At 40.0% G+C, this 20,741-nt stretch overlaps 1 protein-coding gene across 3 annotated transcripts; it reads right to left on the bottom strand.

The window, feature by feature from the left end:
- Nucleotides 1-1,008: 1,008 nt before the first annotated feature.
- On the bottom strand, nucleotides 1,009-20,739 carry LOC111339427 (uncharacterized). 3 transcript variants are annotated; one of them, XM_088759314.1, is made up of 18 exons: nucleotides 20,217-20,737; nucleotides 17,828-17,860; nucleotides 17,398-17,540; nucleotides 16,288-16,540; nucleotides 15,471-15,547; nucleotides 14,741-14,819; nucleotides 13,637-13,858; nucleotides 12,816-12,969; nucleotides 11,831-11,905; nucleotides 10,650-10,718; nucleotides 10,471-10,553; nucleotides 8,458-8,643; nucleotides 7,643-7,914; nucleotides 6,753-7,182; nucleotides 3,798-6,516; nucleotides 3,540-3,706; nucleotides 2,598-2,738; nucleotides 1,009-2,447 (listed from the first exon to the last, which is right to left on the bottom strand). In XM_088759314.1, the coding sequence occupies exons 1-15, from the start codon at nucleotides 20,380-20,382 to the stop codon at nucleotides 5,885-5,887; spliced, it is 2,874 nt and encodes a 957-aa protein (XP_088615440.1). In that variant the 5' UTR covers nucleotides 20,383-20,737; the 3' UTR covers nucleotides 1,009-2,447; nucleotides 2,598-2,738; nucleotides 3,540-3,706; nucleotides 3,798-5,884. The 3 variants fall into 3 exon arrangements, with proteins under 3 accessions (XP_088615440.1, XP_088615442.1, XP_088615441.1); XM_088759316.1 differs by lacking the exon at nucleotides 17,828-17,860 and having other exon boundaries at nucleotides 20,217-20,739; XM_088759315.1 differs by lacking the exon at nucleotides 3,540-3,706.
- Nucleotides 20,740-20,741: the final 2 nt, after the last annotated feature.

The following is a 20,741-nucleotide window of genomic DNA, read 5'->3' as shown; positions in this document are numbered from 1 at the left end:
CAATCTAACTTCCCCCTTTACCCAGTATAAATAATTCACTTGACAAATCAGAAAAAAAAAAAAAAAAAGACTGTCAGATAAGAAGGACGAGGGGGGAGGGTGAGTAGGATATTAGTTCCCAAGCCTGATCTTTCTCTCCTTCAAAAGAGTGTTATTACTTCGTGAATTTTCCTTCCAATTACACGCACTTAGGACTCCCCCATTTGATTTGCCTTCTCAACTGTAGTGGTGACCAAAATGCCACTTTTTTTTTTTTTTTTTTAAAAAAAAAGCCCATCCAGACAATTTACAACTCATATGAAAGAGAAAGAATGGTAACGTGTTTTTTGTCTTTTTTCCTCACAAAGCAAAGCATCGCGTGAGTAAGGTTATGCTCTTGGGAATATTCAGTCATCCCTCACGTGACTTTGCGTGCAAGTAACCCCTTCGCTTCAAGGAATTTTTGCAACTTTAAACACATGCGATATTTTCAGTTTTGCTAACGTTCTGTCGTTGCCGGCGATAGCAGCGCAAAAATATCAGTTACTTTCAAAAAGGAAACATTTTTTGCGTGGGGCAGTCATACTTTTGCTTTCCGAGTTTTTCCGCTTTCTAGTCGGGAAGTTGTTACGGAAAGTTCTGTACGAGAGTAACTTGAACGCACGTCGCTCCAACAGGAGTTCCAATGTACAGAGTGTATGCAGGAACCCATCAATAAAATGGGTCCCTGGTCTATGTTTTGCCTTCGTCACAAGTTAACCAATTGACTCCAAAGTTGTCACTGAAAAGGAAATTCTACAATTTGGCGTACGTTTTTCTAAATTGCTCGAATGATTGAGCAGATAAAAAGGAATTTTTTTTTTTTCTAGTCAATTTGCAGGTGTCACAATAGTATGATCACGCAACTTCAAGAGTGGACACAGTCCTAGCTCACTCGTTCTTGTTCACATGAACACATCAAACCTCACGTGCCGACCACAACCCTTCGAAAAATAAATAAATAAATAAGTAAATAAATAAATACACAAATGAAACAATCAAATAAATTCCATATCGTATTCAGAGTTTCAAGTCAACACTTAACGTTAAACTCCAATCTAGATTTTTCACACACAAAAACTGACTCTTAACTGTCTGTATTCTATTTCAAGTGCACGAAGTCAGCATAATGCAAGCCTGCCGGGCATAACAACGCACGTGAGATTATCAGACTGAGGGCTTAACGCACGTAAAGTAACGTGACAGTGAAGAATCCCTTCCCTCGTACCTAAATCCACCTGACAGATGAGGCGACCTGTTTGGTTTCGAAAGACCCCTCTTCGCTTCGCTCATTGAGCCTTGCTCCTTTAATCAGGCCAAGATCATGCAAAGATCGTGCAATAATCGCAATAACACTGGATCGCCGGATCATGTGGATCACTCAGCCGAAGAAAGAAGGGAAACAGATACACTGGCCAATGCAAAGCTCCCTTTATCACCTCCCGTGTCAAAGAAGTTTTAGCCTATATCTTGCACATGCATAAAAGGCCAAAAGTTAGCTAGGACGGTAATATCTCGGGTAAACACACGATTTTTCTCGTGAAATTTGGAGTAAACAACCCCTCGTGATTTTTTATTTTTAGAAAAACTTCATATTTTTCTCGCCCCGTGCAATTTCTTTAGCCTTAGGGAAAATCATTTGTTTATTTGATTTCCAATTGTGCACGAAATCATGTGAATACCTTTTCAAAAAGACGCTGAGATGTTATTTTTATCAGCTCCTTATTTTACCCCTTACAGCCGGCCAAGAAATCGTATCACAAGAGTCCAATGGTAGGCCCCCAGGGGTACCAATCACGGGGACTTCGTTTGTCCATGTCTTAATGGTAGTAGAATCCCCTTGGGAGACCTCCGGGTTTACCCCGCAGGGAAAAAGATACTATGGCTCCATTGCGCAACAAAATATTTTAGAGTAATGGTCGTTTATGCACGGAACATAAAAGTATAATTCACGTGCGTTCCATAAGAAAAGAAAAGCCACAAAATTACTGTCTATTGATCACCTGATAGATCTAGTTAACGGGACAAAGTTTGACTGGCCACTGAAGTCGTTGAAGTGCTCAAAAAATATTCTCCCTGCAGGTCTCTGTAAATGATTCCTCTATGAACGCTTTGAATAATATAAATAAATTAAGTCATTTCCTTGACTCCCAATACGTGTTTCCACGAGGTAACGACTCACTCTCCAGTGGTAGTAAAAAAAGAGCGCAATACAGGAAATCGCGAACAAACTTGTTATTATTGTCAGAACAATAACAATGTGATCCTCGTCTAACAGTGCAGTGGGTTGTTCTCCGAAATCAATCTCTCTTGCTGAGTTCTTCGAGAGTAATCCCATTGCAAACTTCGAAAAATTGAAATGTTTCCCCTCGGAGATTTGTTCATGAGGTCTTGATGAAATTAGATGAGAATCCTGGTCGAAATTTGACCTGCAAAATAATGATATTTTTATAACGTTTTCGCATTACTGCAAAGCGAACAGACACCCGTCTTAGACCGTCTCAATTCATGATCAGACAGTACAAAATATCTGTGTCTACGTAATTAGGCTGACTTTGTGCATTGATGAGTGTACTTACCTTAAATACGAGACTTCTAATCTGAAATCTCCTTGAAGTTTTTCCTTTTAATTTTCTGTATCGTATTCATGACAGGGATTCAAACGAGACCAAACGGTTCGTTGTGCCTGCGCTTGAAGTCGACCTGCTTGTGTATTATTTCTTGTAAAGCGAAACACGAGAACAAGAGATTAACTTCAAAGTTTCAAAACCCAAACCGCAAGCAGGAGAGTTCGATTGATTTCCAATCGTTCTCAAATAACCGGAATAACAACCAAAGGTCACACACCCAGCCCTCGTTTTTCCCAACACTGAGCTACTATGGCGACTGAAAGTCGTACTTCACCTATAAATCCGTTTGTTTTCAAGGTGAAAGTAATAGATACGATTTCTTAATAAGGCTTTGTGTTGTATAATATGCGATTAAATGGTTTGTTAACCCAACCATAGCGACGCAGCTTGAGAAAAGACGTTCCTTCTCACGCGCGTGCGAGAAGTCAAGAAACGCGCACAACAAAAATGCGACGCTCTCGTGCACGTGCATGACTCAAGTTCTCTTCTGGCGTTGCTTGAAGGGTTGATAAGTCTTCTGATGCGTTATTCCTAATTTGAAATTCACTATGTAGAGTACTTTGTTTTAATAACGCTTCTCACTAAAAAGCGATTTATTAATTGAAGAGCGTTACAGAACGTGAGTAACACGCACACGAGAGTGCACGCGTTGGTCCTTGCACACGAGACCTACAAAACGTGGGTGTCATGCGCAATCGGAACCGGAGCGGTCAGATTTCTTCCCGGGGCGCATAAAACAATGAACGAGGAAAAAATACAAGCTTCTCTTTGTTTTAGAATAAAATGTTAGTTCACGCGCTGAGATTACAATTTATCCTCCCTCTCACCAAGAGAGCTTTCAAAAACTCATAAAGAATAAATTTTTAAGATAAAATTGTCATACGACCTAACCAGCTGATTTCTGTCACGTATAACAGACATGTCACGAAATCTCTTCTTCAACACCCACTGTACCGGAAGTGGGGGTTCCAATCCCAGGTCAACTAAGTGGGCCCGCGGTATGAATCAGAAGTTTCCACGTAGCTTAACTTTGAAAACCCAGATGTACGAGGGGCACCCTAACAACAGTCAACACGAGCATCGTCAACTTAACTTCTCATGAATCTTATTCTTCATATTTTCTCCGTGTTAGTAGTTAATGACATGTACCTTCACTCCAGAGTCAAATCTGAAAACAACGCAGGTAACATACATATTCGCCTCAGAGTCGCCATGCGGCTGGCTCCCTGACGCTTTTATCCCAAGAGTGACTAGCAATGCGCGCGAGCATGTTTTCACTGAGTGGTGCATTCACCGCGGAGTCGATAGCACAAACTTCCGCCGTAGCCACAGGCAGCCCAAGCTCACTACTAGAAAAACGGACGTGACTCTCAACGTGTTGCGCAACGTTTTATAGTTATAAAGGTTTGTATGGGATGTTATCGGTTTGCCTTAAAGGAGAGAAAAAAATGTCTTGTTTTGAAATAAAATGGGCTTACCTTATTGCTTTGTTGTTTTATTTGTTGATTCCGAGCGTCTCAGGCCATTTTGAAGCGTCTTCGGCGAGTTAGCGCTATGTTGGTGTTCAACTGCTAAAAGAAAAACTTTAAGCAGTTGAACACCAACATAGCGCTAACTCGCCGAAAACGCTTCAAAATGGCCTGAGACGCTCGGAATCAACAAAGAAAACAACAAAGCAATAAGGTAAGCCCATTTTATTTCAAAACAAGACATTTTTTTCTCTCTTTTAAGGCAAACCGATAACATCCCATACAAACCTTTATAAATATAAAACGTTGCGCAACACGTTATTAGTCACGTCCGCTTTTCTAGCAGTGAGCTTGGGCTGCCTGTGCCGTAGCCAGCGTCACTTGCGTTTCACGGGCAATGGACTGGAAATCTTTTCCCTTCCGTAAATGCTCAACCACTACAATTTTCTTATTTGAAGCAGGGTTTTTGCCGTACAGCATGAAAAGGTTTCGTTTCTGAAAAATATACATCAAGAGGATTCTATTAGGTACTTCGATGTTAAGAATCTCGTACTGTATTCGATACACTGTGCACATTAGTAGTTTGTACAATCCATTTGGGAAAACCAAATTCTTTTTCATTTTCATCCCGCGCGTCTCTTTCTGAGGAAAATAAGAAATCAGGGTTTGAGTAACTTCATTTATACTTTCCCAAATGGGGTGGGCTTCTCTAAAGAAAAGTTACCTATCGGCCATAACTTGGTTAACCAAATTTCAATTTGCAAACCAGTGCTGAGAAATAAGACTGTGGTCTTGCGCACGTGTTGCGAGTTTCGCGACATGTCGTCTGATTTCGAGAAACTGAGGTGAGATAATCTTCCAAACCGCACCAATGGCGTTTGATGATCAGTAATGAACGTTTATGAAAAAAAAAGCAGGCCTCTTTTGACAGATGATATTTTTCTGAAGGAAGAAATCGTTCGCAAAACTGGTTTTCCCCGCATACAAATTCAAAAACGTTAACGGCATCATACATATATGTTTATGAACGATTGTCGGCTCTTACGTCTTTAACTTTAACAGACTATGTGCTACAAGATTTCGAACCAAAGATTTGAATTTGGCGCTTATTTCCGTTTATCCAGCCCAAGCGTTGTTTTGTAATTTTCTCGGCATCGTGGCAAACGGCTCTCGCTGCCGGATTCCCGCTGATTTTACTATAGTTCTTATACGGACCATTACTTAATTCCACCTTTCAGTATTACCACTGAATCAAACGTTGGCCTCAATAGAAAGAAGGAATTGATCACCAACTTTAGAAGCACTTGATTGCTACACAAAATCTCCTTGTCATAACCATAGGAAATTAGTACAGAACAATGTGGAGAATATGTACATACTGATGGTACAGGGAAAAGGGTCATTTAAAAATTTGTGAGTCACCAGAAATTAATCTAGTGTTCTCTCGCGGAAAGTCTCTTAAATTGCTCATTTGCGTAAAAATATTGTCTTATTAGAAAGTTTCCAGGCTTGAATCTACGCTCAAGGAGCTTCCTTACAGGTTTAATACCCTTCTCGCTCCTAGGGTGGAGCAAAATGAAATTTCTCTTTGCAATGTAAATACATTTTCACCGTAGAACGGTAATGAAAGGAGAAAAAAAATATCATCCGGAGGATGTTTGATTTCTACCACCAAATTCTCCAAACTAAAATTAAAGAAATGAATGACAGGCAGTGCTAAGAATTGAGTTTTGGATCTAGGGAGTAAAAAGGTTGATCGCTTAAATTCTAAGTTTCTGTTGTACAATCTTGCTTCTCTGAAGAAACCGACGGGTTGGAAATAGGCAAAGAAATATGCAGTAATACATCACTGGCATCCATAATATCACTTGGATGCCCTAGGGCACCCTGGACAGTCACCATATTGCCGAGAGGACCACCAACAGTTAATCCAGTAGGGACGGTACTGTTAGACGTGGGGGTGGGGTCGGACAGGGTTGTGTTCTCATCATTTTGCGACTGAAGGATTTGAGAAGGAAGAGTTGAAGTGATGGACATGGAGTTTTCGGTAACCATCATCACATTGGCCGATTCAGTCGGGGATAAAACGGAGGGTTCGTCTGACTGCGACTGAAGTATCTCGTCTGGTAACGTGACCTGAGGTACCAAAGCGTTTACAGATAACTCATTGGCATTGCTAGTGCGGCTTAGTGTATGCTGTGAAATTGTCATGGCGGGTGACGGAGATAAAGTGGCCGCAAGCCTTGGCTCTATGTTTGACATAACTGTGACGTGCACGTCCCCCAGGGGATCAGGGCTGACGACGACTTCTCGGTTTCCCGGGCCAACTTGATGCATGTGTACGACTGGTCTGTCTGGGAGATGTGTTCCATCTAACGTCTGAGCGATTGCCGCCGGGCCTAGTGATGAAAACACGCGCATGAAAAGTTTGAAAATCACACAAAAATTAGCTTAAGTTTACATTGCACTATCCAGTGATTTGAAGCTACTACTGCATCTTTGATATTTGTCAGCGGTCAACTCTTTTACTCCCATGGGGACAGGGGAATGCAAAAAGTGGTGTGCCTGCATTAATCCAAGGCAAAATGGGAACTAGATCTCAAATTAAGCTCTGAACGCGTGGAGAAACACCTACCCTGAAATGGGGAACTGGTAAAAGCCTGATTTGTGCAGGCTACATTGCCATCCTCGTCTCCATCGGATGAGGGGTGATGCGGCAATGCAGTCTGTTTGCCCCCATCTTCTTTTGCATCGGATGCTTCTACCTGAAGCTCATCTTGCACCAGACTCTGGTGGTCTCCTAACTGATGGGTGTCCACAGTCTGGACAGCCTCTAGGCTGGTCTGGTCGACTGCTTCATGGTTACCACTGTCCTGTGACGCCACAGATGTCTGTAAATCGGCTGCAGGTTTTGAAAACTTCGTGTGACCGAGGCTTACATCAGTCAATTCCGATGCAGTAATAGGACCGGAAATGTCTGTTTGTACAATGGCTTGCGTAAACTCGGGTCCAACCTCTGGGAGAGTTTGAACGGCGTGATGGGCCTGGAGAACAGTTACAACTTCCTGCATTGAAAAATAAGTACTCGATTCAGTCTGTGTCAAGATTTTTTGACAAATTTCATATAAACCTTTAAAAAGGAAACAAAAGTAGGGGAAAAATTTAAGACTTTTCGAACACAAAGGTTATCTAGCTACGAAAATTCTGATGATTTGTCAGTTGGTTCTGAGCCTTTTCCAAATGTATAGGTTTCTAAAAGAGCGTGTCATACTTCTTCTCTATCTCTGTTGTATATCAAATGATGCATTACGCCGCCTCATTGCGGTTTTAATGTTTGCATATGCGTAGACAATACACCGCTGTGCAACCAAGGAAAACTGCCTTGTGACTCAGACTCATTCTCGTTCCCAGCATCCTCGCTTCTTTTGGTCACGTGCTTGAAGAAATACGAGAAACGTGACAGAAAGTGAAAACGAGTTGCTCTGGGACGAGAAAGTACTCGGACTGCGAAAAATTCTTAATAACCTGGTCATGTTGATTGGTATCTATTCCGTCAGATCCTGCGGTAAGTTCGCCCGTGTGCGCCTGCCTCACTAAACTTCCAGCCGGCTGTTGAATGATGTAGGTCTGTCCTGCAGGCGCTTGAATGATGTACGACGGTGTCCCTTGAACGGCGGACGCATTGTGAAACATATCTTGTGGTGTGAGTGCATTGACCTGTACCACTTCGAATCTACTGTGACTTGAAGTGAGGGGGGATGTATCATCTTCTCTTGCTACTGTACCATCACTTGTGACTGGAGAAAATCGAAGAAAAATTTTATTCCACATGAAGTTTCATTGCCTCTTACGACAACGTTAGCTTGAAGATGAAAGATAATCGCCCAACATTTTGTCCACAAATCCATGCGTGCGTGCGTGTTTTTAAGACGTTTTTCCATCCTCGACAACGGAAAAAAAATGACCAGCTTCTTCAATCTCCTCTTTCGGGTATTCAAATTTTTTCTCTAGCCCACGCTCTTTAAGCAACAGAACGTACTTTCAATCGGTTTACCACTGTAATATAAACCCAACGTAGGTAGTTCGGCAAACACCTCGGAAGAGTGTGTAAATTACTCTCCTCCGGTTCGTGATTAACAAACTTTACTCGTGTTCTTCCAACATCCCAAGGTTTTTATTACGCCGGTAAACCGATGGCAAGTACGTCTATCACTTTTATAGAATAAAATTCAATTTTCCACGGGTTTACAGATGTAATATACGATAAAGTTTTGATCAATCAGGTTGCTTATAGCATCTCAGTTATTTTATAATTACAAATGTCGAGCAAATTTCTTTACCTGTTATTGTGTGAGAAATTCCCGAGTTTGAAATGGTTCCTGTCGAGATGGGATTTACATGAACTGATCTTGCACTAGGTACCAAGGAAACCCGAGGCACATGGGTTCCTTTAAAACGGGCTTCTTGTCTTTCTATTTTGTTTTGCAGAGTTGGAATGTAGTTGTGGAATAAAAAAGAAACTGTAGCTGTGGACCAAAAAGATAACACAGAATTATTTAGTAAATAAACCCCTTCGGGTGGCTGGTATGTCGGCTGATAATGTCCGCGGCTGAGAGATTGTCTGAAAAATGAATATTTGGCCGAGAAGCGAAGCTTCGAGGTCAAATATGAAATTTTGAGGACAATTTCTCAGCCGCGGACATTGTCAGCCGACATACAGCAAGTCAGAACGGGGTTTATGTATTTTGTAACCCTCCCATTAATTTTCACATCGCAATTAAACTGCGCGTAAACACAGTAGAAAAGCCAGTGGTGATCTGATGGCGAATGCGCGTGATGGACGCAAGCAAGCAAGCAAAAAAAAAAAAGAGTTTGGTTTCCTTCCATGTAATTAGGAGAACGGAAAAGTTGAAACTTCTGTCTTGACTATATTTCTTTTTTACGGAAAAAATCGGAGGACAAATATCGACGCGGACAGGGTTATTGCATAATAACTGTCCTGTGATTTTGCACTACGTGACGTAAAGTAACTAATAAAATCGCGCCAAAATTAAAGGTCGAAAGCAATCCCAGGTTGCATTAGTTTCGCTGTGATTGGTCCAAAAAACTCGCGCTAATCAGATTCAAAACTATAACCAACCGCGACTTGGACGCCTACGTTTTTCCGCGCTTGAAGCAGTTTGGCATTCTATTTTGAAAAGTAAGAGACCGCGAAGGAGTCAACGAGACAACTTGATTTGAAATTGAGGAAAAAAATAAAACAAGGTTTTGAATGTTGTCAGCATATGTCAGCCTTATCTGCGAACATGCTCTCATTCTTAGATAGAATTAGCACCACGTTTACGTGAAACGTGAACCGCTGGAGTGACCACGTGACCACGCTTTTCCCGCCATTTTTTTCACGTTTGCCGGTTGCGCTTTGTCGTTTCTACCTGAAAGTAACCTGTTTCGCGTTTGCCGCGTACGTAAGATTTTGTTCACTTTTCTCTCACAGAGTGGAAGTTAATTTCCGGAAAAAGGGCACTAAAACTATTCCTTGTGAGAAACTGTTTGGGTCTGCGTCGGTGGGGGTAACGAAATAATTTGGATATATCAACAAAGTTGAAATGGTAAATTGGCCACCGTAACGATTCCTTGCGAGTCATACAAAGGTGCCTTCAAAGCCAACATGACGTGTGCTCGCGCGAAGCTAAAAAAAAACAAAGTTCGCGCTATTTTATGTGAAACGCGAAAGGGCAAGCTGACGTTTGCCGCTTCACGAAAACGCGGCGCTAAATTTCTATATTAGGGACCTTAAGCAACCGCGACGGCGACGGCAACGGCAACGAAGGCGTGGAAAAACAAGAGATCTAATTGGCATAACAATAGCTCAGCACGTGCGTTTTGAAACTTTGTACATTTCTTAGCCGTCCTATGCAAAACAACTACGTGAAATCGCCAAAATTTGCGTCGTCTGCGAACCGAAACCGCGACGGCATTTTATTTTAATTTCCATTTGGAACTCAACGCCACTTTTATACGTCATGCTGAAGTTGAGCTGTGGCGCCCTATGAGGCAGTAAGCTCCTGCAGCCATGTTTGAAATTCTAACTAAGAGTAGAAATTCATTTTTTAATCGGAGTCTTCCTTGGCGTTGCCGTCCTGACTGTTTAAGGTCCCTATTATCATGAGCGCTCCACGACGCGCGTTTCCCCGCCCGCGGGAAGATTTGAGACGAGTCGAATTTTGAGAAGTCTACCCCTTGCAGACCACTCGTCAGTTGGGATTGCTCAAGGCCTTAGAGTAAAGACCTGCTCGCTGGCTAATGGTAGCCTCCAAAGTAGGGAAAAACAAACAATTACTGTGACTAAATACCTTCAAATGTTCCCATACCACTATCAGGTACATGTTTTTTCAAAGCCCACCATTTGCTTCTAAGCCACTGGGGAGAACGGACACTTAAGGAGAAAGAACATGAAGGTGGGCGAAATTAGTACAATTAATGATGAGAGTGAAAAAGCTACAAAATAAAACACGTTACAAAAGTACCCAACCTGGACCAGTTACTCGCCATCACTTGCCAATCTAAATCGTTCTCATCCTGAAGATTCATTTCGTGGATCCTATGAGAACGAATGTACTCAGTGAGCTTCAATGCAGAAGCTTTGCATCTTACCATGTTAAAGATGCACGTGTAGGATAACGAAATAAATAGCTTGTGTGGCTTGAATAAAAAACGTGGGAGGATCGAGAGTTCATGTAAGTACGAAGCACAATCACTGGAATGTGTCCCTCCCCACTCCCAACAGCCAAAATTTGTCCTTGCATAAATCCCCCCTTAGTCCTCCCTTGTAGGTCCGCTACACAGGCTACTGATTTAAATGACTAAAAAAAAAAAAGCACAAAACCTCAAGTTTGTGAGGTGTTAAATGACAGGTTAAATTGTTACTCTTCCTGCTTGAAGCCCTGGACTATCACTGATTAAAAAAAACCCTTTGTGATAGTCAATATTTACTAGGCATGTACATGCAACTAACTGACATCCTTTGGACAGGGTGTGCGAGTTAGGAAATTGGACACCCAGTTCAGGTTTAACCCTTTTCACCCTAACATCAGTATGCATATTCTCCATACTGTTCTTTGTACATTTCCTAAGGTGCTGACAAGGAAAATTTGTTTAACGATCACATCTTTGAATAAAATCTCGAATTCTGATTGGTTAACGAAACGAAGTATTTAGCGTAGAACTGCGAGTTGAAAACGAGGCTAAGTGATATTGTTTCGCATTAAGGTATACATAACGTTAAGTAATGCTGTTTTCTTTTTTTTTCTTATTTTAATTGAACTTTGCGATTCAAGGAGAGAATCCATTCCTCGACTCGTGAATTCCGCGTTAAATTGCACTTGAAAACCGATATCGCACTCATTGCTTCGCGATAAGCGCGATATCGGTTTTCGCGTGCAGTTTAATGCGGAATTCCTAGTGAAGTATTGCAATGAATTTTCCTATACAATCAAGAGCTTCTTTAATTAGTGATTATTTCCTTTATTCTCGTGACCTTAATTTTTTATTTCAGGGTTGATGTCAGGAGAAATCAAACTCAGGTGTTAAAATGGTTAATTAGTGAGCACAAGTGTTAGGTAGAACTTCTAATTTTTCTCTTTACAGGGAAGTGGAAATTGAAGCATTCCCTAGGATTGTCAGTCTAGAAATTGTGCTGTCAACATATTTTACCGGGTAATAAGCTGTATCTCATCCTGTTTTGTCCATTCTTGTCCTCCTTTTTCTTTCCAATTTAAATAATTTAACCTGAGCAAAGCAGCAAACACAAGGACACGTAACATATCAACACACAAATTCAACTCAAATCGAAGAAAACCTGATGATGCTCTATTGATCCCTGTGTACCTGTGCAAGGTCAAAAATAAATTTATAACATAACCAAAGTAAAGGGCGCGCTCTGATTGGTCAATTTAGCGTCCCCCATTTGCCGATGGGTGTACGCTGCTGACGTGAGCAAATGCAAAGACTATTTTTCTGCGCGCGCTTGTTTTTTCTGGTCACGTAAGATTTGTTAAATAAAAGGGAACTCTTAAGCTACAATGTATCAATGTTATATTATAAAACAAATGGTAAACACCACAGCATACACTATTGAGTTATGGATGTACTTGGGAGGTTTGCTAAGCACTCAAGAAGCTAGAGTCGCTCTCGGTTATCGCCTCGCGCGACTCTTACACTTCTTTCGTGCTTAGCAACCTCCCGCGTGCATCCATAACTCAATAGTGTACGCTGTGGTGTTTACCATTTGTTAATTAAAATCTACTCTGTATTAACTACCTCAGCCCTGCTGAGAGATAAAGATAGAACTGGCCTGTAGGGATGGCTTCTTTTAGGGCAAGAAACAGGGGGGGTCTAGAAGACAGGTGCAGGAGGTGTATGCCCCCCCCCCCCATGATGACCTATTGCTCTCTAACATAACCTCAATGTTATACAAAATCTGCTTTACTGCTTACTTTGTCTTCTCAGCAGTTCACATTTTACTGGCCAGCAATGTCATTCCTTAGTGCACCCCCTGCTAGGAAAAAAAACTGGATGTCCCCTCCCCCACAGGAAATCTACTTATCTCAGATGACTGGATGGATTTTTTAGTCTGACACATGACTACTTTGCTTTAAATAGACATTAAGGTCTCAAAAACTAGCTATAAAATTCTCACCACTTGGAACGGCATTGTTTTTCTGATCGTGTGCCGACTCTCTCAGCAACAGCTGCCCAAGATATCCCAGCTGTAATGAAATCCCCAGAGGTTGCACTGCTAAGTTCATGCACTGCATTGGAAAGTCTTTGCTCTTCCTCCACCGTCCATTTACCTTAAACATTAATTTTTGTTAAAAAAAAAAAAGAAAAAATTAAAGTGGTTCTGGATTCTCTACAATCATGTAAAATAAAAACAACCTTAGAAGAAAGTTACATCATATATATAGAAGGGTAAATCAGGATTTGATTTTTTACCAAGGGAGGTGGAGTGGGGGTCTTCAGATTATTTTGATTCATAAAAGTCCTATGAATTTTGAGCAATCCCTGACTCTTCAGAGCTGTGGTCTAGCAGCACCTGGTGGCCCCTGGCACCAGGGACTTCTGGGAGAACACACTGCAGAATGGTGTTCCCTGGTTAAATAAAGCTCATCATTATTATTATCATTACTCTTGGGAGACTCAGGAATCTTAGTTTTTTAAGAAAAAGCATATGCTGGGCACCCTGGATTTCACAGTTTAGGGCACTGGGCTCCCTCCGATTTTCTTAGAGCCCAGCCTTGCTCTTCCAAGGTCTCTCTCTGGTTTATTCCACAAATTGTATTACCATAGCTTTAAGAAAAATTTCCAGTCTGTGAATATTTTTCATGAAAAAAACTCTGAACCAGCAAAGCTTTACAGGCTCTGTGATTTTAAGGAGGTCTCCTTACAGTTCTTTCTCCTTTTTTTTCATTAAGCCTTCTTCTTTCAGAATAAATCAGAAAACCAATGATGAATTTTTACCAGAATGACAGTGTTCCCTCATAAGCCTGAATCTATCCTTGACAGACGATGCACTCCTCCCCATAGCAGCACCAATGGTAGCCCAGTCATTACCATGTTTCTCCTTCAAAGATTTCAGTTGCTCCACTTCTTCTGATGAGTACTTCCCCATGTAATTTCGCCTGTCATACATGCGTAGAACACGACGGTATATAGCAAATAAAGGACGCCTTATTCCCTTGGCTGATAAAAATAAAAATGAAAGATGATGTTATTCAGTGAATGAATAGGAGTCTAGCCTACGATCCTTTGATCAGTAGTTCGCACATTCTTCCACTGAGCTATGATAGGGGAGACCCTTTGGTAGGCTAGCCCATTTAGTTGTGTCCATGGTGATAAACTTCCTGCACATTGCTAGGAAAAGAATGTCAATATGTAATGCTTCTGTGCAATGGAAATGTAAATGAAAATGCAAATTTTAAGCCTGGTGATGTTCAATTGAAAGAAGATGTTATTCAGTGTATGAAACAGGAGAAGAAGAACTCTGAATGTTTCCAATAAGAGGTGAACCTGTGACCTTCCAATACATACATACATACATACATACATAGGTTAACTGACCACTCCCCATAGGGGCTTTTCAGGGCCAACACCCACCCATCCCACCTAGAGGAGGACATCCACCACACAGTAATCTCATGCGTGGGAAATTAATGTCTCCTACCCCTAACCCTGCAGGAGATGGGGCCTATGGTTTATTCATCCTTATCCGAGAAGACTAGAATATCTGTCCATTTCTTGATCATAGAAAGGTAGCAAATTCTCCTCACTTATTTTAAGACCAATCAATAAGTACTGTAGATACTCCACCACTCAGTTGTAGGAGACTAAACTGTTTATAACTAAATCCAGTGATTCACGATAACTTGCGAGAAACCCCTTACTATAAACTTCTGTCACAACTGGAAAAATTATTTTGTCACTTCGTCCGGTAATTTTAGAGCAAACCTAGGATAGTTATTTTTATTATAGCATCAAGAAAAGTTATCCAAGTGTCCATGGTGTTCTTTAGTTACAATGACTTCTTGCTTTCTTTAGAATGGATAACTAACAATTGTTTAGTACCTATTGTTCTGTAGAAATCCTTTCGATCATCTTTAGTCATTTCAAATATGATTACATTTGGATCAGGGATGTTGTTGACCTAATAAATAAATAAAAAAACATCATATGGCACAAGACCCTAAAAGAGCACAAGGTGAACGGGAAAGCAAGTACAATGTGTGCACACCTAATAAGCCAAGGAAATCATTGCCTCTTTTATTTACCTTTTACGCCCTAACATCAGTTTGCATATTCTCCATACTGTTCTCTACACATTTCCCAAAGTGCGGTAATGAACTTTTTTAACAGTCAAGAGTTTTTTCAGTTGTTGATCATTTCCTTAATTCTCATGACCTTGATATGTTTGATTCAGGGGCGATATCATAAAGAGAAATCAAAAACTAATCACTCTGTGTGGAATATTTTCTTTATATTGCAAGACAAGTTTGTTAATGACAACTAAGCAACCTTGACTTATAATACAAATCAGTTTACCTTGTGTAAAAACATCTCTGAAATGTTTTCAGATTTTAGTTTTGAGTGAAAGTTTTGTGATTAAAATTTGATTTCGAAGACCTTTTGCAGCAAGTTATTTGGTGTTACAGATTCTGAAAGGTTTTCTATAACTGTTAGTGGTCAAAAGGCTAAAAGAGTTGGAATGATAGTGGGAATCTCCTTAATATGCAATTTTTGAGAACCACTATGTTTAAAAACTTGTCCCAAACCGTACACCTTCTGGTAGCTGTGTTACCTTGCAGTACTCAAGAATGTTTTCTTTAAGCTGATCATTCTCCTCTTTTGACCACATTCCCTGTCTCCACTTCACACCTAAATACATATGCATGAGTAGCGGGTCAAATGTGTTATATCTACTGTTCATCTGTCTTATTGTTGATTATCAACAACTGGGAAAATTGAATAAATAATATTAAATTAAATAGATCTGGTCCAAAATCCTGTGCATGATTTCAGCTGATTTGAAATCGTACCACAATATTTCAGACCAAAACTGCATGACACAAAGTTGCAAAATTCAGTCCCCCAATACAAGTTTTTTCATCCTGTACAAATATTTTATTGATATAATATATTGAGCTGGTTTGCAAAATTAAAGTTCTCTCTCATTTTCCTACAATTTGACTGATTTCTATAACACTTTTTAAACAAGCCTTTAAATTTGACTAACTGTTGTGCTTTTAATTAGTTATTACAAGCTGTCTCGATGGCTGGGATATGAAATGGAGCAATTTATGATTAATTTGCACTGGTAGGAGCCAATCAGATGGCAAGGATCAGTACCACTTTGCCCCAAAGAGGTGCTTGAAATGTCAATTTCTTAACAATTTATGTGCAGTTTGCCTGCTTTTATCAACTTCTTCTTGATAATCAACCAAGCACTGAATTATCACCCCATAGGGTAGTAGCTAAAAAAAAGTGTCCTGCGGCACTTTAGAAATTTTGGAATTAAGAGGCACACCCGGACTGAAAATGAAGCTTGAGAATAGATTTGACCAAAACTAACAATATGAAATTCAATGTGTATGACTATGTGACTCAATATTTCTAACCTTTGCCATGAAGGTTATCTTTGTCTTCTTTAGTAGTAAACCATGCTTGATTGACTGAGTTGTTGTTGTCACTGACAACAACTGACTGGGAAGCTGGAATGATTGATGATTCTTGTGGAATCTGACCTGCAGCGAGTGCTGCAACAGCTGCAGACAATGTTAACCTTGCATTTGCTGCTTCCTGAGCTGAGAGAGTGGTGAGCTGACCAGTATTGTCAATGGTGGCATTAGTGAATGTCTGAGAGGCTACTTCCTGATAAAAAAAAAAAAAAATTGAATATTAATTAATTTCCTTTATGTTGTTCCCACATGTGGGTAGAATGAAAAACTTGATCAGTGTGCTTCTAATTGGCAGAATTAAGAAATAATGAAAACATTCTTGCACATGCATGCATGGAGAGGATTATACAAAGTTAAGATCATGAAGATTTCCATGTAATGGAAACAGATCAGTTTGCTTACTTTTTTAGTGGCACCTCTCTTCGGCTTCCTGAACAATTAAGGGAAGAGAACTATCTACTGGAAAACATACCTGCTTGCCTTTCAGACCCCCAGAAAACTGTTAGTGATAGAATTTTTTCTTATTTCAATTCAACAATTAATCAACTAACCCACTCGCAGAAATGATTAATATGTCACTTCTCCCGACAAAATCCATACTTCATCCAGCAAATAGGTAATGAGACTACTCAAAACTATCAGGCAGAAGTTGTTTTCTTGATTTAGCCCCCATTTTTTGTTTGTAATTTACAGGAAGGAGAGAATAAACAATCCCCTTTATAGGAGTTAATGGGTTAAAAGAGCTTGAAAATACATTAAAGTTAAATTTTAATCAGAGAATGTTTAGAAATACATTTGATAATAAAAATTAACGGTAAAAAACTACGACGTTTCGAAGTCTGCATGACCTCATTATCAAGTAAAATGTTAAAACTGATGTAAAATTGTAGCTCAGAGAGCTACAATTTTATATTTATTATATTTGTATATAATCTCTGAGCTACAATTTTACATCAGTTTTAACATTTTACTTGATAATGAGGTCATGCAGACTTCGAAACGTCGTAGTTTTTTTACCGTTAATTTTTATTATCAAAAGTTAAATTTTACCTGAGAAACAGCCAGTGAAACTGAGGAGGACATACTAACAAGAGTTGCCAAGTCAGCAAACCCATCTGAACTCTCAGGGTCAAGGCGTACATGCTTATTAACTTGGTCATCTGTTTGATCAGGGTTTTTCCGCTTTACTCCAGCTGTAAATCATGATGAATAAGTATTATAACTACAGTTGGACCTCAGTTATCCAGACTAATGTTGGGGCTGTACAAAATAGTCTGGATGATTGAGGGTCTTGATAATTGAGGGTCTGGATAATCGAGAATGTGAATTTTAATGAGGAACAAAAACTGATTAAATTAAGAAAGTGCTGTTTAAGTCTAAAACAAAACACTAACAAATTGTTTTGAAAAAGATATGGTCTACATCTTCACTGTCCTACAAGCATGTATTAACAATTAAAATGAAGAGAAAATTTTCTTACATTGGTCTAAAATGTTGAAGTAAGTCAATTTGTCTGAAAGAAGAACATCGCCTTTACTTCACTTTCCAATGCTGTAGTTTTAAAAGGAATATGGCTATGGATCTTGATCATTACTAATCAATATTCATGAAAAAATTGGGACCAGAGAAAAAGTCCGGGTAATTGAGAAATCCAGATAATCAAGGTCTGAAAAATTGAGGTTCAATTGTATGTAGAATCCCATAATTGAATGAAAACTCACATTCTGAAGCGAGTTATTTTAAGTGTGGAATGGCGAGTTGAAAACAAGGCTTTAAGTGATACTGTTTCTCCTATTTTGGGCTCAGGATAAAAACAAATAATATTATTGCTGTTATCCTTTTTTCCTATTCTTATATTATTTTGCAATTCAAGGAAAATTCCGAGAAAAGATTTCTGCATATAAGCCCATACCAGTTAAAAACAAAGCCGTAATCCCAAAGGTAATCTGTTGTTTTGCCTCTGCTTTCTTTTAGCGAAGAATTGTATGCATAACGAAGTATGGGGTTATACGGAAATGACTTGTGAATTTGGGTTTTGCTAAAAGCAGGCCCGCGGCCCAGTGGCCCGTGACGGCCCAGCGGCCTGGCAGCCTGAAGGCACAGCGGCCTGCAACCCGGAGGCCCAGTCCTGATTTTCCACAGTTTTTTTGTCCCACAGTAAATCCACGCGCATGCACAGATCTCATTGGGTTTGGGTGTGCAAAATGGACGACAGTGAGCTTGAATTCATTTACCATTTATTCATTTGAATCCTTGTTTCTGTTTGTTGCATGTTGTTCAGAAAAAAACGTTTTGATTCTCTGTTCATTAGTCTCTTTACAGAAACCGATAGCACAATAGAGAACTTTCATTATTGAATGATGTAAGTTATTCTTAAAGCATAGTTTGAAAGTGAAAATATCATAACAACAAAAGAAAAGAAAAGATGAACCAAGGCTAAAATTGAAGCACAACACAAACAACAAATTTGAATTTCATGATGGCAGGGTTTGATTTTTTCACTTTTCGCCGAGATCAAAAAGTACTCCTTTCACACCCGAAATAATGTACCGTATTACTTCACCCAACCTCGAATAAGGAGCTGCCTCCTCGACGTCCGACAGCGCAATGTCGGCAAATCAATCGGTCACCTGACTGAGAAGCAGAGTTCGTTTATTGACCTTAGTGACAATGAGATTGCAATTGAGTAAGTACCACTAAGAGACTTACCCGAACACAGAGTTTCCTTAGTAATTTACAAACACTTTCAATGAGCAGTTAAAATTCTGCTACTTGCTAAAAATGGTGCAAATTTAAGAAGTGCCCAGCCTCGAATAAGGGCCCACCGCCCTTGAGGACCAAAAATTTAATAAGTGCCCAGGGCGCTTACCGTATTCGACTAAATACGGTACTTTCCTCACTGGAAAGCAATGTTTGAGAACACACTTTCCTTTTGGGGTGGAGTACCTGTAAATAGATCGACATGTCTCTGTATAAAAAAGATTCGCAGTTCATATCTTGCATTACTTATGATATTTTCACTTTCAAAGTATGGTTTGAAAATAACTTTCATCGTTCGATAATAAAAGTCCTCTGTTGTGCTATCGGTTTCTGTAAAGAGACTAATGAACAGAGAATCAAAACGTTTTTATCTGAACAAAATACAACAAACACTCACTGTTGATCTGTGCATGCGCGCAGATTTACTGCTGAACAAAAAAACTGTGGAAAATCAGGACTGGGCCACCGGGCCTCAGGCCGTTGTGGGCCGCTGGGCCTTCGGGCTACCAGGCCAGTGGGGCGTTGCGGGCCGTGGGCCACGGGCCTGCTTTTAGCGAAACCCTGTGAATTCTGCTGGTTATAAATTAAGCTCAATTAAAAACCCACATCGCACTCATCGTTTCGAAATTTTCTTAAAGTATATTGCATCTGATTGGTTTAGAGAGTGGTAGGAGTTCCCTGAGCCAATCACAAGACGGAGTAAAAATAAAAAAAAACCAAAACAAAAACACAACAAGCAATCTTGGATAACTTCGGACGCTCAATTGAAAATTGCCCTACGACAAAAAGTCGTGTCGCCAATAAACTCAGAAACCCTAAATATCGAGAAAACAAACCAATAAGCAGCAAAGATAAGTCTTTTTCAGAGTAATGGTTATAACATCAGAAACGATCTCAAAATGTCAAGGTTTTTTTTTAGATGGTAATTAATTTTTGTGCAATTATCACGGGACAAATCCCGCACTCGTTGGGTGACCCGAGGAAGAGCGGACGATAGCCTTCTTTCGACTTTTAACCGACTTTCCAGGTCTTTAAAATAACTTTACCATCTTTAAGAATTTCATATTGCAATAATGCCGAATATTTAAGAGCAATGAAAACCTACTTACATAGTTCGGCAAGAGCGGTAACGGGGCCATCTGGCGAAAACGTAGAAGCAAAGGCGAGATCTCCGCCATTTTCTTCAAGGGCCTTGGCGTCTACTGTACAAGTCGCTTCGTGCTGCAGTGAAACTCCACTTAACTCGTTTTGACCGTTAGTTCCACCTACTTCCATCTATTTTCTGTTTTACTTCCGGTGAGCCAAAACAAAAATAATTTCGAATTTCGAGCTTTGATGAAATCCACGTCCGGGAACTTCACACACGCCAAAAATTGAAAATCCCGAATGTTCAAAGACCCGTACGTTTGCCGGTTCGGCCGAGTTGGATTGTATGACCAAGTTACCTACATTACATCGACCATTCTACCACCAAAACAGCGAAAAATTGAGAAATACTTGCACTACGTAAAGATGAATTGTCAATAAGACAACCAAGATGGCAAAAAAGACAAAATCTGCGCCATAAAATTGACGATTCAACCACAAAATACGGTCGTATGAAGTGTCTTTCACAATTTCAAGGGGCAGGTTGC

This window comes from Stylophora pistillata, chromosome 5 (assembly GCF_964205215.1).
Source record: "Stylophora pistillata chromosome 5, jaStyPist1.2, whole genome shotgun sequence".
In the NCBI taxonomy this organism is placed as follows: domain Eukaryota; kingdom Metazoa; phylum Cnidaria; class Anthozoa; order Scleractinia; family Pocilloporidae; genus Stylophora; species Stylophora pistillata.
The sequence above is the reverse complement of the archived record's forward strand: the minus strand, read 5'-3'. Positions and strand labels throughout refer to the sequence as shown.